The sequence below is a fragment of the Dreissena polymorpha genome, chromosome 6, assembly GCF_020536995.1.
Source record: "Dreissena polymorpha isolate Duluth1 chromosome 6, UMN_Dpol_1.0, whole genome shotgun sequence".
In the NCBI taxonomy this organism is placed as follows: Eukaryota; Metazoa; Mollusca; class Bivalvia; order Myida; family Dreissenidae; genus Dreissena; species Dreissena polymorpha.
This window is the reverse complement of record NC_068360.1, coordinates 76,216,324-76,228,345: the sequence shown is the minus strand read 5'-3', so window position 1 is coordinate 76,228,345 and position 12,022 is coordinate 76,216,324. Positions and strand designations below refer to the sequence as shown.

Below are 12,022 nucleotides of genomic sequence, written 5' to 3'. Positions count from 1 at the left end.
TTATCAACCACTTGGGATTTTTTTTTATCAACAAATATTGACACATCAGTTCTTTTCCTGGCAATTATGGGAAAAAATTATATAAATTATAGTCCTATAATTTGTCAAATGTTTAAGAAATAACAATGAGATATAATAAGAATTAATATATATATAATTTGATATTGGGATTTTTCTGTTTGGGATTGGGTCTGTTTGCTTTGGGATCGGGTTCGTTTAAGGCCTTTTCTACATAGCAGAAAAAACAAACAGAATTAACTTAGGTAATATTAATTCCTCCTTGTGTAAATATATCAAATAAAAAACTAATTTGTTTTAAATTGTTTTCATATGGTGTCATTTAATTTACATAACATCAAGATCATTCAAAATGACAGAATGCCAATCAATTACACGATAAGAACACCTCATATTTCATCAAGATAAAGCAAACAAATAGACTAGGCCAGATCGATTTTGTGAAGAAAACACTGTAACTTACAATACTGAATACAATATAGTCCAATAGTGACCTATATTCATAAACTGGCTATGAAGTAACTTACTACTATTATGACCTTTAACTGCAGATCAGATATAGATTAATAGACAAGGTCAGCGATTTGGAATTTAACCCTTTGCATGCTGGGAAATTTGTCGTCTGCTAAAATGTCTTCTGCTGAATTTCTAAAATTAGCATTTTCTTCGATTTTTTTCAAAGAATACTATCAGAATAGCAAACAGTTTGGATCCTGATGAGGCGCCACGTTCTGTGGCGTCTCATCTGGATCCAAACTGTTTGCAAAGGCCTTCAAAATTCTGTTCCCGCACGGAGAGAGTTAAAGCTCTGAAATGAACTACAGTCGAAACCCCGATGGCTTGAACTCGCCAGGACCGACAACAACAGTTTGAGCCATCTGGAATTCGAGCCATCCGATTTCTAATATACTTTTGTTAAGTTAACTAACATAAGTTAGCAATACAATTGCACCTCCAGTTGAAGAGTATTCATACTGCCTAAACTCTGTACTACTTCGTACTACTTACTGCTTTTGAATTAATAAGAACCAAATATATACTTTATTTTTTCATTAACCAATATGTTAAAACAGTTACACCTATAGTAAATTATATCAGCAGGTCTTAATGTAGCACAAATACGGGTACATGGAACAGCGACTTAGAAACTAAACATGCATTCCTAATTCTTCTTCAATTTCCGCTTTTTGCCACTTTCTACTGCCAAAATGGCTTCATATGTTTCTCTGTTACTTTTTACGTTGAACTTTCTCTTTGTCCCTTTACTTCCTACAACTCACCCGTTCTGTATTGCTGATCTAGATATCCACCCAGATTGGGTACCGGGGCCTTCTCTAGCATGCTAAGCAAGAAGCGATTTAGCAATTTCAGCCATAATAATCATGAGTCTTCAAACAACGCCAGATTTTATTCAGAATGTCATCTTTTACTCAAACCAATTAACAATTGAGTCGAAGGCATGTTTGCAACCTGTGTGACATAAATTATTGTGTAGCTTTAATCAAAAGGGCCTAATCAATTAACAGTTTTATGCGACCCATAGCGAGTTCGAGCCAACCGAACAATAAAACTTGTGAAAACTGTGGCACTGGGACTGTGAAAACAGTTCGAGCTATCCGATGATTCGTCGTCCAAGTGAGTTCGAGCCATCCCACAAAACTTTTTATGAATATATAGCAATAAAAGATCTGTGCTTTGAGGAGAGTTAGAGCCAGCCGGAAAAAGCTTGTGCCATCTGGTTTCGACTGTATGGTGGACGAACCAGTTATCGAACACCTAAGAAATTACGTTCAATTACCTTAAAATTGCAACACTTAAAATGACAAAAACATTTTGTTTTAACTAATGACTAACAGTTCAATCATTGAATGATTTATCTGTAAAGTTTTCCAGCAAACTACCTTCAAGAATTCATAACAATGATTCCCTGATTATTGTCACCTCTAGCAGACAAAACAAAATGGCGGCCGATGTAAACATGACCTATTACCCGACACTTCATAAATACTACTCCAGTATATACAAAGTCACATGACTATCACGTGACCCGGACTCGGCGAACAAATCTGCGTCTGCTGAAATAAAAATTGCAAACGGAAATATGATTTTTGGTGTGTAAATGCACGTTTTGATAAATGCATTAAAAAAGTAATAGCAAAAAACACACAAAACGGTGTAAATAACAATAAATGCATTCCTTTAACCTGTTTTTGGCGCATTTGTTTCAAGCTAAGTAGGCAAGTAGGTCATGGACTTCATGTGTGACCATTTGTTTATCAATGTGACGTCATGCGCACTTTTGCGCATGTGCATACAGAACCAAAACAAAACGTCCGATATTAGGTGCTGTTCGATAACAGGTACTTACACGATACATGTTGCAACTTATTTAAAACCTTTTTTTTTTTTGGAGGGGGGGAAGGGGCAACCTTCCATTTTCTCCAATCTTCCATTTTTGTAGAGCGTTTTCTTGAAATTCAAATACATGTATGGCAGCGTTTATGGAGCTGATTGAATTATTGCTCATTTATAATTGATTAGAGACTAACAATTGCTGGGGCATCTGACAGTTTAGTGTGATTATCTATTGTTTGAGGCAAATAAAGGTTTATTGTTAACAGAAATTATCTTTCATTCTCGCCCAGTTATCAATAGGGTTGCATTTATATGCACATATTGGCAAATTAAAACACAACATGGAAAAAATAAGCTTAGAACTTTTTTAATTTTTAGTGTTTTGGGGGGAAGCCTTCTTCCATTGGGAATTTTTAGGTCCCATTTGGGAAAAATATATCCTTTTTTTAATTTGGTATGGGGCCGAATACTGGACCTGATTTTTTACGAAAAAACACACCGGATTAGTATTGTGTTATCTCATACAACTTTACAACTTGGCATCAATTTTTCTGCTAATTGACAAACAAAATCCATCCTATGTGAATTGGCTTTCAAGGCATGAAAAGAAATGTTTAAAGCATGAGCTCAGACGCTTTGTTGGCTGCCTTTAAAGTCATTAATCTGTTACATTCCCATTAGCAAATTTAGTACCCTTTTTCCTAAATCCAATTCGAATATTCCTAATGGATGATTTGAATGTCCCTCAGATGTTTGGAGATAGAACTATTAAGAATACAAATGAAATGTCTCAAGTTTTAATATCCATATACCTTACAATTGGATGGGTAGAGGTCATATTCCCAAAAAGGTGAGAAAAAACCCTGCAGAGTGCAATGTAAAGATGTGGTATATTGCTACATGACAATTGAAAGTAAACCAAGACTCAACAGTTTCAATAAAAAGGAATTCACATTTTCAGTTGAAAAGAAATAACAATCATAGTAAATAATAACAAGATACAGGACTATTTATCACCCAAAACATTATAAAAGGGAATATCCGTCACTCCATTGAAGCAGTTTAACCCTTTAAGTGCGGGAACCAAATTTTGAAGGCCTTTGCAAACAGTTTGGATCCAGATGAGACGCCACAGAACGTGGCGTCTCATCAGGATCCAAACTGTTTGCTATTCTGATAGTATTCTTTGAAAAAAAATCGAAGAAAATGCTAATTTTAAAAATTCTGCAGATGACATTTTAGCAGACTACAAATTTACAATCGTCTGCTGAATTTCTAAAATTAGCATTTTCTTTGATTTTTTTTCAAAGAATACTATCAGAATAGCTAACAGTTTGGATCCAGATGAGAAGCCACGTTCTGTGGCGTCTCATCTGGATCCAAACTGTTTGCAAAGGCCTTCAAAATTCGATTCCTGCACTGAAAGAGTTAAGGCACTCCAGGTTAGATTCACAGGCTGGTCTGAAGCTAGTCATGTGGATGCATACGGCATAAGATCCATTTTCCCATAATACTGTTCATATAAAAAAAACAAAAGTGCTGTTGTCATGTAGTTATACACAATTTAGCAAGGAAAAATCAAAAGAATGTCATTATGCAGCTGGGGGATATATAAGCCCCCCCATAAAACACTAGGTATAGAAACATACAAACATGTAGGAATAAAGTGACAACAATTGCAGGGCGATATAACAGCAGACTGCTTATGTCACAATCCCCCAGGTCATTACCCCTGATAATCACATCATTCAGATGTCTACAATATTGTGTCTGGATGCTACAAGAGTGTGTCTAGACTACCATAGTTGTTCCAATAAACAGAGATATGCTTTTATTGTCGGGTAATCATACCATAGGTTGGACCAACTCAAAAAGAAAACGAGAGCGCAGATGGCGTTGAAAGTCTATTTGCAAGATACAGGGACGTTTCTGCTGAAGTAAATGTTAAAGGATTAGTTGTCTGAATTAAAATGTATAAGGCTATCAAAAAGATTTTTTTATAAAGAACAAGACTATTGCCAAGCAATAAAAGTCCCATATCTCGCATGAAGCAGTATTATAATTGTCTCCCTTTGTTTTCAAGGGACGTAATTCTTTTAAGTTTGCCTTGAAGATGGTAATTTTATAAAAAATAAAAATAATGGAATCCCAATATTTCTAGTCAATCGCTTTTGCCAATAACAGAATTGTTTTATGAATGAAATTTGTTTAGTTTCTAAGAACGTTTTTTCACGTAAAACGGTCTTAGAAAAATTCACTGAAATTGGTGTAAACAATGTTCTTGGAAGAAAATGTTAGAAAAAAGTTTCTAAATGAAAAATTGTAAGAATTAGGAATTACTATATTAAATATCTTTTTCATCTACCCAAAATCAGGGAACAGGCTTGGAAAAGGACAACCGTTTCCCATGTGATTTTGAAATGCGGTATTAAAAAAGTCTATTTGCGTTGCAAATAGACTAAAAACTGAATTTGAAAAGCCTATGTTTTTACCATGATATTTCCATTGATATTTTGGACAAATTGTATTCCAAATAATAACATCAATTACAAATTCTTATCATCTCACAACTTTTACCGCTACGCTTAAAAGGTATAGTACGGCACTGCACAGTGCATCCATGTTTTTTGCTGCAGCAGTATGTGCATATTACAGAGGATCATTACTTTTAGCAAATCAAGTGACTCATGTGTGTGGAATCCACAATTGAACGGATCTTCACATTAAAGGAGAACATTAAAAACAAATCATCATCCAACACCTTCTGTTCTAATTTTTTTTTTGCACTATTAGTGGTTTAATGTTATAGAATATTGAGTAAATTCTGTATACATCATGTACTTTTCCACAACCATCATCATATTCAGGGCTCGAATTTAACTTTTTTTTCTACTTGCAAAACATTGCGAGCAGCTTTAACACCAACTCGCAAAATCAATAACATTCTCGCAAATTTTGCTGGAAACATAATTTAATTTCGTTTTTTTATTCAACAGTTAACTTTGCTTTATCTTTTGTATTGTTATTTCCATTTCCATCTTCGACGCCATGTCTGTTCAAGTTCAATGAACACGTGTGAATTAATCGACTGTTTAACGTACTTTGTACCAATACCATCCTCGTATCTGTACTATAAGTATACTAGTCTATATACAAGGTGCGCGCTTCCGCATACGGGTATTAGAGCGTTCTATGACCTATGGTATAGCGTTCAGGAAGTCGAACACATTTAGCAATATTACGTTTTTTTTACTATTTCTTTACTCGTAAAAAATTACTAGTGGCTTAAAACTTAACTCGCAATCGGTATTTTTCACTCGCATTTTGCGAGTGTGCGAGTGTTAATTTCGAGCCCTGATATTGTGTATCTAAAGGTTTGCGGTAACAACCATTTCAAAATGCTATTTCAGTTAACAGTCCATTTCCCCCGCGTTGGTGCAAATAGGTACCATGTGACATTGAAATATGAAGGCACATGGTACCTTTTTGCACCAAAGGGTTTAATTTATTTTCTATAATTAAGCAGGCTCTTATAATTCTTCTGATTATAATTTCAAACAATACCACAATGCAGCCAACTTTGGCTAGCCAAAATCTGTTATCTGCACAGCCTTAAAAACATGAATTGAAACCTCCACCGGTCTGGTCTGTCCGGTCTGTCCGCTGCCAAAAACAACCCAACACCTATCAAGTACACCATTTACCATGTTTAATATCAAACGGTGTACATTATCTTGTACAAGTCCATATTTGCACAATAGCCATATTTAAATGAACACCTCCCACTGATGTGGATTTATCACTGAATTTTGTGTACCCTTTACATGAACGCCTCTCATCCAACCTGGGAAATATACTGTTTGAAGTGTTTAAATCTTATTATTAATGGATCTTATCTAGCTTATCTGATGCAAACAAAATAAACCTAACAAAATAAGCCTTTTTGTTCATGTCACCATTCGTTTTCACACGCAAAAATACATACTGAAATAGACATAAACATAAAGTTAGACATACAGAGTTAAACTATTCTGCTTCCAAGTCTTAAGTCGTTTGCATTTTTTTTTAGATTTGATGTTCCAAACTCAAAACTTTGTTTGCACCATTACGTTAACTGTTTTTTTCACAGATTGCTACCACTGTGACAAGCAATGCAGACAATAACAGGAGATGTGTTTGTCAGAAACACATGCCCCCTACTGCCCCACTTTGAAATAAAAAATAGTTTTTTTATTATATCCCTTTAAATAGTATTACTTCCCTTGTTAAAGTGATCTGTACCTGCCAAATGATATAAAATAGTAATTATCTCCCTTTAAAGCTTGTTACTTCCCTTTGATTTGTTTTTTTTACCTTTGACCTTGAAGGGCTTCAAAACAGGCAGCACAAACAGGATTTATTTATGTTGATTTCACTTTCAGAAAATATGACACTGCACACCCATTTAAAAAAATATTTATCAACTCTGGCCATTAGAAAGTAAACAATTGGGTCAAGTACCTACTTGATATATATGCTTGCCAGTATCGGAGTATGGTTACTCCGAAGAAACTAGGTCTCAGAATGAGAACCTAGGTTCTCATGAAAACCTACAGGCTTTTTCCGCTCCATTTTGGGAAAACGCCACACTGGAATTTTGGGAATTTCGCGTCGTGAAAACCCCAATTTGGGAAAAAAGATAATCGCAAAATTGGCTCAATTGGGAAAAATTATCGCATGTAAATAGTATTTCTTATATTTCAAAGAAGCCGTTAACTGGTAAAAAACGACTTTTAAAATTTTACAAAATATTATGAACATGAGTGATAAGTGCAGGTTTTTTAATCTGAATTTGGGGAAAAGGCCTGGCCTTTTTTGAGTTGTAAAAAATCGGATTTTGAGGAAAATAAGGAAAGTCTTAAATAATCATTAACATATTTTACAGTTTTTAAAACAAATTCAAGGCAACAGATAATTTAATTATGCAAGACTTTTTTCTATTTTCTACACCGGATCAGGTTAACTTATATATTTTAAGGTAAAAAAAAAAAAAAAAAATTTTTTTTTTTTTTTTTTGGAATTGGGATTTTTTTTTTCAATTGGGAAAAAAACAACCAGATTTGCATTGGGAATGGGGCCGAATTTCGGACCCGTGGCATAGGGCGGAAAAAGCCTGACCTAGGTTCTCATTTGAAAACTTGGGTTCTAGTGAGAACCTAGGTTCTCATTCTGAGAACCTAGGTTCTCATGAGAAACCTAGTTACATGGGAACCGCATTGCGGCAAGAAACTAGGTTTCTCGTGAGAGAGACTGTTTTTCAGTTACAGTTACTCTCTGAGATAAGAACTGTACAGTCAAAACCTTATAGCAGATATTTTTGACCAAAACAAACACTGGTTAGTCACACATGTTATAAGACTATTCATTCTTAAAAAAAAAAAATAATAATAATTTTTTATATAATTTCGGTTTGGGATCAGGTCCGTTTGCTTTGGGAGTGCATCCGTTTTCCGGAGGCGCAGACAGTGCTGAAAAACCCCTGGTTGGTGAAGACTGCAATTCTGTATGTACAGTCAATTCAAACAGGATTACAAAATGCAGCACAGATTGTGTACCATTGTGCAAAAAACTGTTAAGTGCCTCTTTATGCAACACCAGTATTGTTCCTGATAAACATTCACAATAAATTGTATCAAACTGTTCACTGATAAAGAGCTCCAGTGGCTCTTCTTGAAGTATTGAAATATATCCTATTTTTCCACATAAACTATGCTTGTGTTAGCTTTGTCTGAGTTTGGTTTTCAACACTATAACGTAATCCAAAATCCAGCTATATTCAGCTTTGAACGCACCCAATAAATGCACATGCAGTCTATATAATGTTACTTAATATTTTTGCTCACATATTCTCAAACAAGAGCTGAAACTATTTCCTTAACAGTGGAGACAAACATAGCATTACAAACCAACAGAAACACAAAGGGAAATGTTTATAGTCAGGGTTCGACATTAACTTTTTTTACAGCCAGACCATCGGACCAGCTCCTCTTAAAATGTACTAGCCCGAATATGATGTCTACTAGACCATAAATGACATAACAAATAAACACAATTGTGTCGTGTAACTGTTTAATCAATTATTTATCAGTAAATAATAAGTGAACACAAGAAAGTCATTTTGATGCAAAGAGTAAAAAATAAAATAAAACTATTTAACAACATAAATTGTTTGTTATAATTTCACTGTTTATCCCCAGTTAAATAAATGATGTCTGTACAGCAGGTGACATTTATTCAAGGTCATCAAATTCTGGCCTCCTTGACCGCTGTGCTCCATGCAACCACAGCTCTAAGGCCCTTTTTCCAGCATAATCTGTGTCAGTTTTACCGTCGGATTCTTCTTTATTAACTTATTTGTCGGATGAAAATCCAATCTTGAACAAAGCCATTCTTTAATTTAACATTCTCTCGTCTGCTACGCCAAAATGTTTACATTGATGATACCGATTGTCAATAGAAGTCGTAAAAACATGATGTAAAGTTCTTAGACACTTCAGAAAATCATTAATATTCATGACAACTTGACCAATGGAAACAAGCAATTTCTGCGGGAAGCTCTCCTTCGCGTCTAAAAATAGCGATGAATCATGTGAATTCTCCACGTTTATTTATATACGCTAGTTTTGTTCTGATGTAAATAACGGATACGAGAGTTATTTTACACATTAAGAGAAAAAGGTTTTCGGTTAGGTATAGTTATATGAATCAGTATAGATTTGTTATGTACGACCAGTCGGACAAGCTAGCCCACAGTTTTACTAGCCCGACCACCGATCTTACTAGACAATGTCTGTCGGACGTGCCTTAGTGTCGAACCCTGATAGTGAAGCAAAATAAAATATATGAATATCAATAAAGCTTAGCAATACATGTACTGTAAATGTATAGAAATTCGTTAGTATGAAATTTCGTGGTTTAACAGCGCCCTCACACTACTTTGGGGGAAGGGGTCCGCAGCCCTTAGGAGGGGGAATTTTCGCGGCGTTTCCCTTTTTGGGGAATTTTTTTATTTACTCTTTCATTATTACATTTGTACATGTTTGCACTTAATATTCATTGCATTTTTCATAATTTATTATTTAATTTAGTATGTTTGAAAAGATTAAATTGAAATAGAATTGAGATATAATAATAATGAGACACATCTTTCCAAAAAAAAAAATAATAATAATTTTTTTTTAATTTTTTAAGGGGGAATTTTTCCCCCCAAAAAGGAAAAAAGTATACTTTTCAGGTGGGGGACTTCCGCCAAATTTCGGAGGCAGATTTAATAGATTGAGGGCCCTGTTTAATAAAAAACAACCAGGGTTTTTTTTTGCCCGATTTTATAGCCGAAATTCGGCTATGTTCCCAATCCAAAAAAGTATACATTTTTCCCAAAATGTGGCAAAAAATTCCCAATTTCCCAAAAAAAAAATTTTTTTTTTTTTTTAGAAAGAAGTGTCTTATGCGTATTTTATCTCAATTTTAATTCAATTACATATAACAAAGTATTATATGATTGCGTTCTTTTAATTTGAATGATTATAAAGAGTTATATCAAATTTAGTATTTCCCTAATCAGTGGACTTTTGTTTGGAATAAAAAGGCTAATGAATTTTATTTTCCCCAATTTCCCATGAAAATGCCAATAAAATTCCCAATTCCAAAGCCATGGGCAATCTTCCCAAAAAGTGGGAAAAAAACCCTGACAACTATTTCGTTGACACATAATTTCGTGGATTTCAAATTTTCTGGGTAGACTGACCATCATAATAATTAAAATTTTATTAAAACAACCAGAGTAATAACGAAGCATAATCTGCTAATCTGTGTTGACAGCAAGACAGGATGTTAATTTGAACTGAAGCATGAAAGTGTTGCCGATAAGTGTCGATAAGAGCGATAAAGCGGCGCAAATTGCCATCTACACTACAAAAAACTGTTACCTACCCTTGGCCTTTGTCTTCTGCGGTTGGGGTCAGATCAGCAATAGTGGCAGCCAGAGCAGGTGACAATGTGTCGGCATTTTGTAACACATTTAAATTCTTGTCAAGCGCGCAAAAATCAGCACCAGAGCTTTTCTTGTCTGTCGACAGCCCAAAAATCGGATCCTTCAATGCATTGAGATTTTCTCTAGCAGAATGCTGGCTTGCGTTAATCTCAGACGGCAGTGTCTCATTGTGACCACTTATTGAAACTTTTGGATTCTGTATTTGATGGCTGTAAGCCTGTATTGTAGATGACCCTTGGCCCACATTTTGAATCTGGTTTATGTGTGTCTGGCCCTGTTCTGATTGCATTTGAGACAATGACTGTGCAGGATTGTACACTGACTGCATGGATATCGAGCTGCCTGTAGCAGACATGTGTGGCATATACATGCCAGAACAAGAAGCATCTATAGGGGTTTGGTTAATAACTTGACTACTTATTTGAACTGGATGTCCACTAGACACATGATGCATGTTTTCATTCATTGATGCTACATAGCTAATACTTTGGTTAGAGTGTGATTGGGATATTGACGAGGCAGGAAAACCAGCAGACACATCATTGTTGAACGTCTTCGTAGGAATCTGACTCTGCTGATTATTCACCATTCCCGATTGGTGGACAGCAGTGACTGGAGCTGGGTGGATGGGCTGAAATGAGTCCTGCCCCGCTATAACACCCTCGTGCATCTGATAATGTATTGTACCTGTAGCACCAGCAAGCAATGGATTCTTAGACGGATCATCAAGGCCGTGAACATAATGTATGGAACTTCCGGCACTGGAGCTACCAGAATTTCCTTCATCATTAAATTTAGGTTCACTGGCTCCATAATTAACATTTGTTGATTGTTGAGGGTCCATGTAATCATGACAGGTCCAACGACCACGTTTAAAATGTTCATTTGTTACAATTTTAACCACTCTAAATCTAGACTGATTGTCTTTACCTTCCCTTGCTTGGTTTGTGGATGGAATATCATCAACAGCGGACGGAGTTTCCTGCCCTCCATAGTCAGTGTCATGCGAAGATTCCAAAACTGATGAATCATTTTCTGTTACCTCTGTATGAGTTTCATCTAAATCATCATTGCTGTCAATATCAATAGTCATTTCTTGGGGTCGTTTGACACTAGTGATCTTGAACGCCCCTTTTTTCCTTGGTGCACCTTCTGTCACTGCCATTGGACTATTTGAACCAGCTCTCTGGTCAAGGTCATCACGATTTAGTGTACTTTTAAGCTCCTGAAATGCTGAAGTCACTGCAATATTCACGTTAGTTGGTCTGTCTGCCATTTCTGACATGTACTCACTTTTCACATTAATTCGATAACTAACACAATTTCTTCCATACACAAAACTCTAGCGCTAAAATTCCAATAATCAATGATTAGTTCCATAATGCGGATATCTAATTTTGATGTGTTTTATGATGAAACATGACAATGTTTTGTTAAATATTAATATAATTGTCGAGGGCAAGACTAAGATTTCCTGTCAAAAAGTAATGGCGGACATTGAGAAAAGTCGGTCGACGACGTCATGGCGAGGTTAAGAACCACTAAATATTTCCGAGATACAAGAGCATCTCAAATGTTCTGTAAATTTAGATCAAGTAAGATGAATATTTTATCTAG

At 35.3% G+C, this 12,022-nt stretch overlaps 1 protein-coding gene across 2 annotated transcripts in view; it reads right to left on the bottom strand.

Moving 5' to 3' along the window:
* Positions 1–11,951, bottom strand: part of LOC127833606 (TSC22 domain family protein 3-like) — a 124,696-nt gene extending 112,745 nt beyond the window's left edge. Inside the window, exon 1 of one of the 2 annotated variants that reach the window (XR_008027502.1) lies at positions 10,345–11,951. Coding sequence is in view for 1 of the 2 variants with exons in the window: in XM_052358962.1 (XP_052214922.1) it covers positions 10,345–11,690 (1,346 nt within the window). In the remaining variant the exon portion in view is untranslated. The remainder of the gene's footprint in view (positions 1–10,344) is intronic. The other variant, XM_052358962.1, reaches the window with a different exon arrangement.
* Between the last annotated feature and the right edge of the window lie 71 nt (positions 11,952–12,022).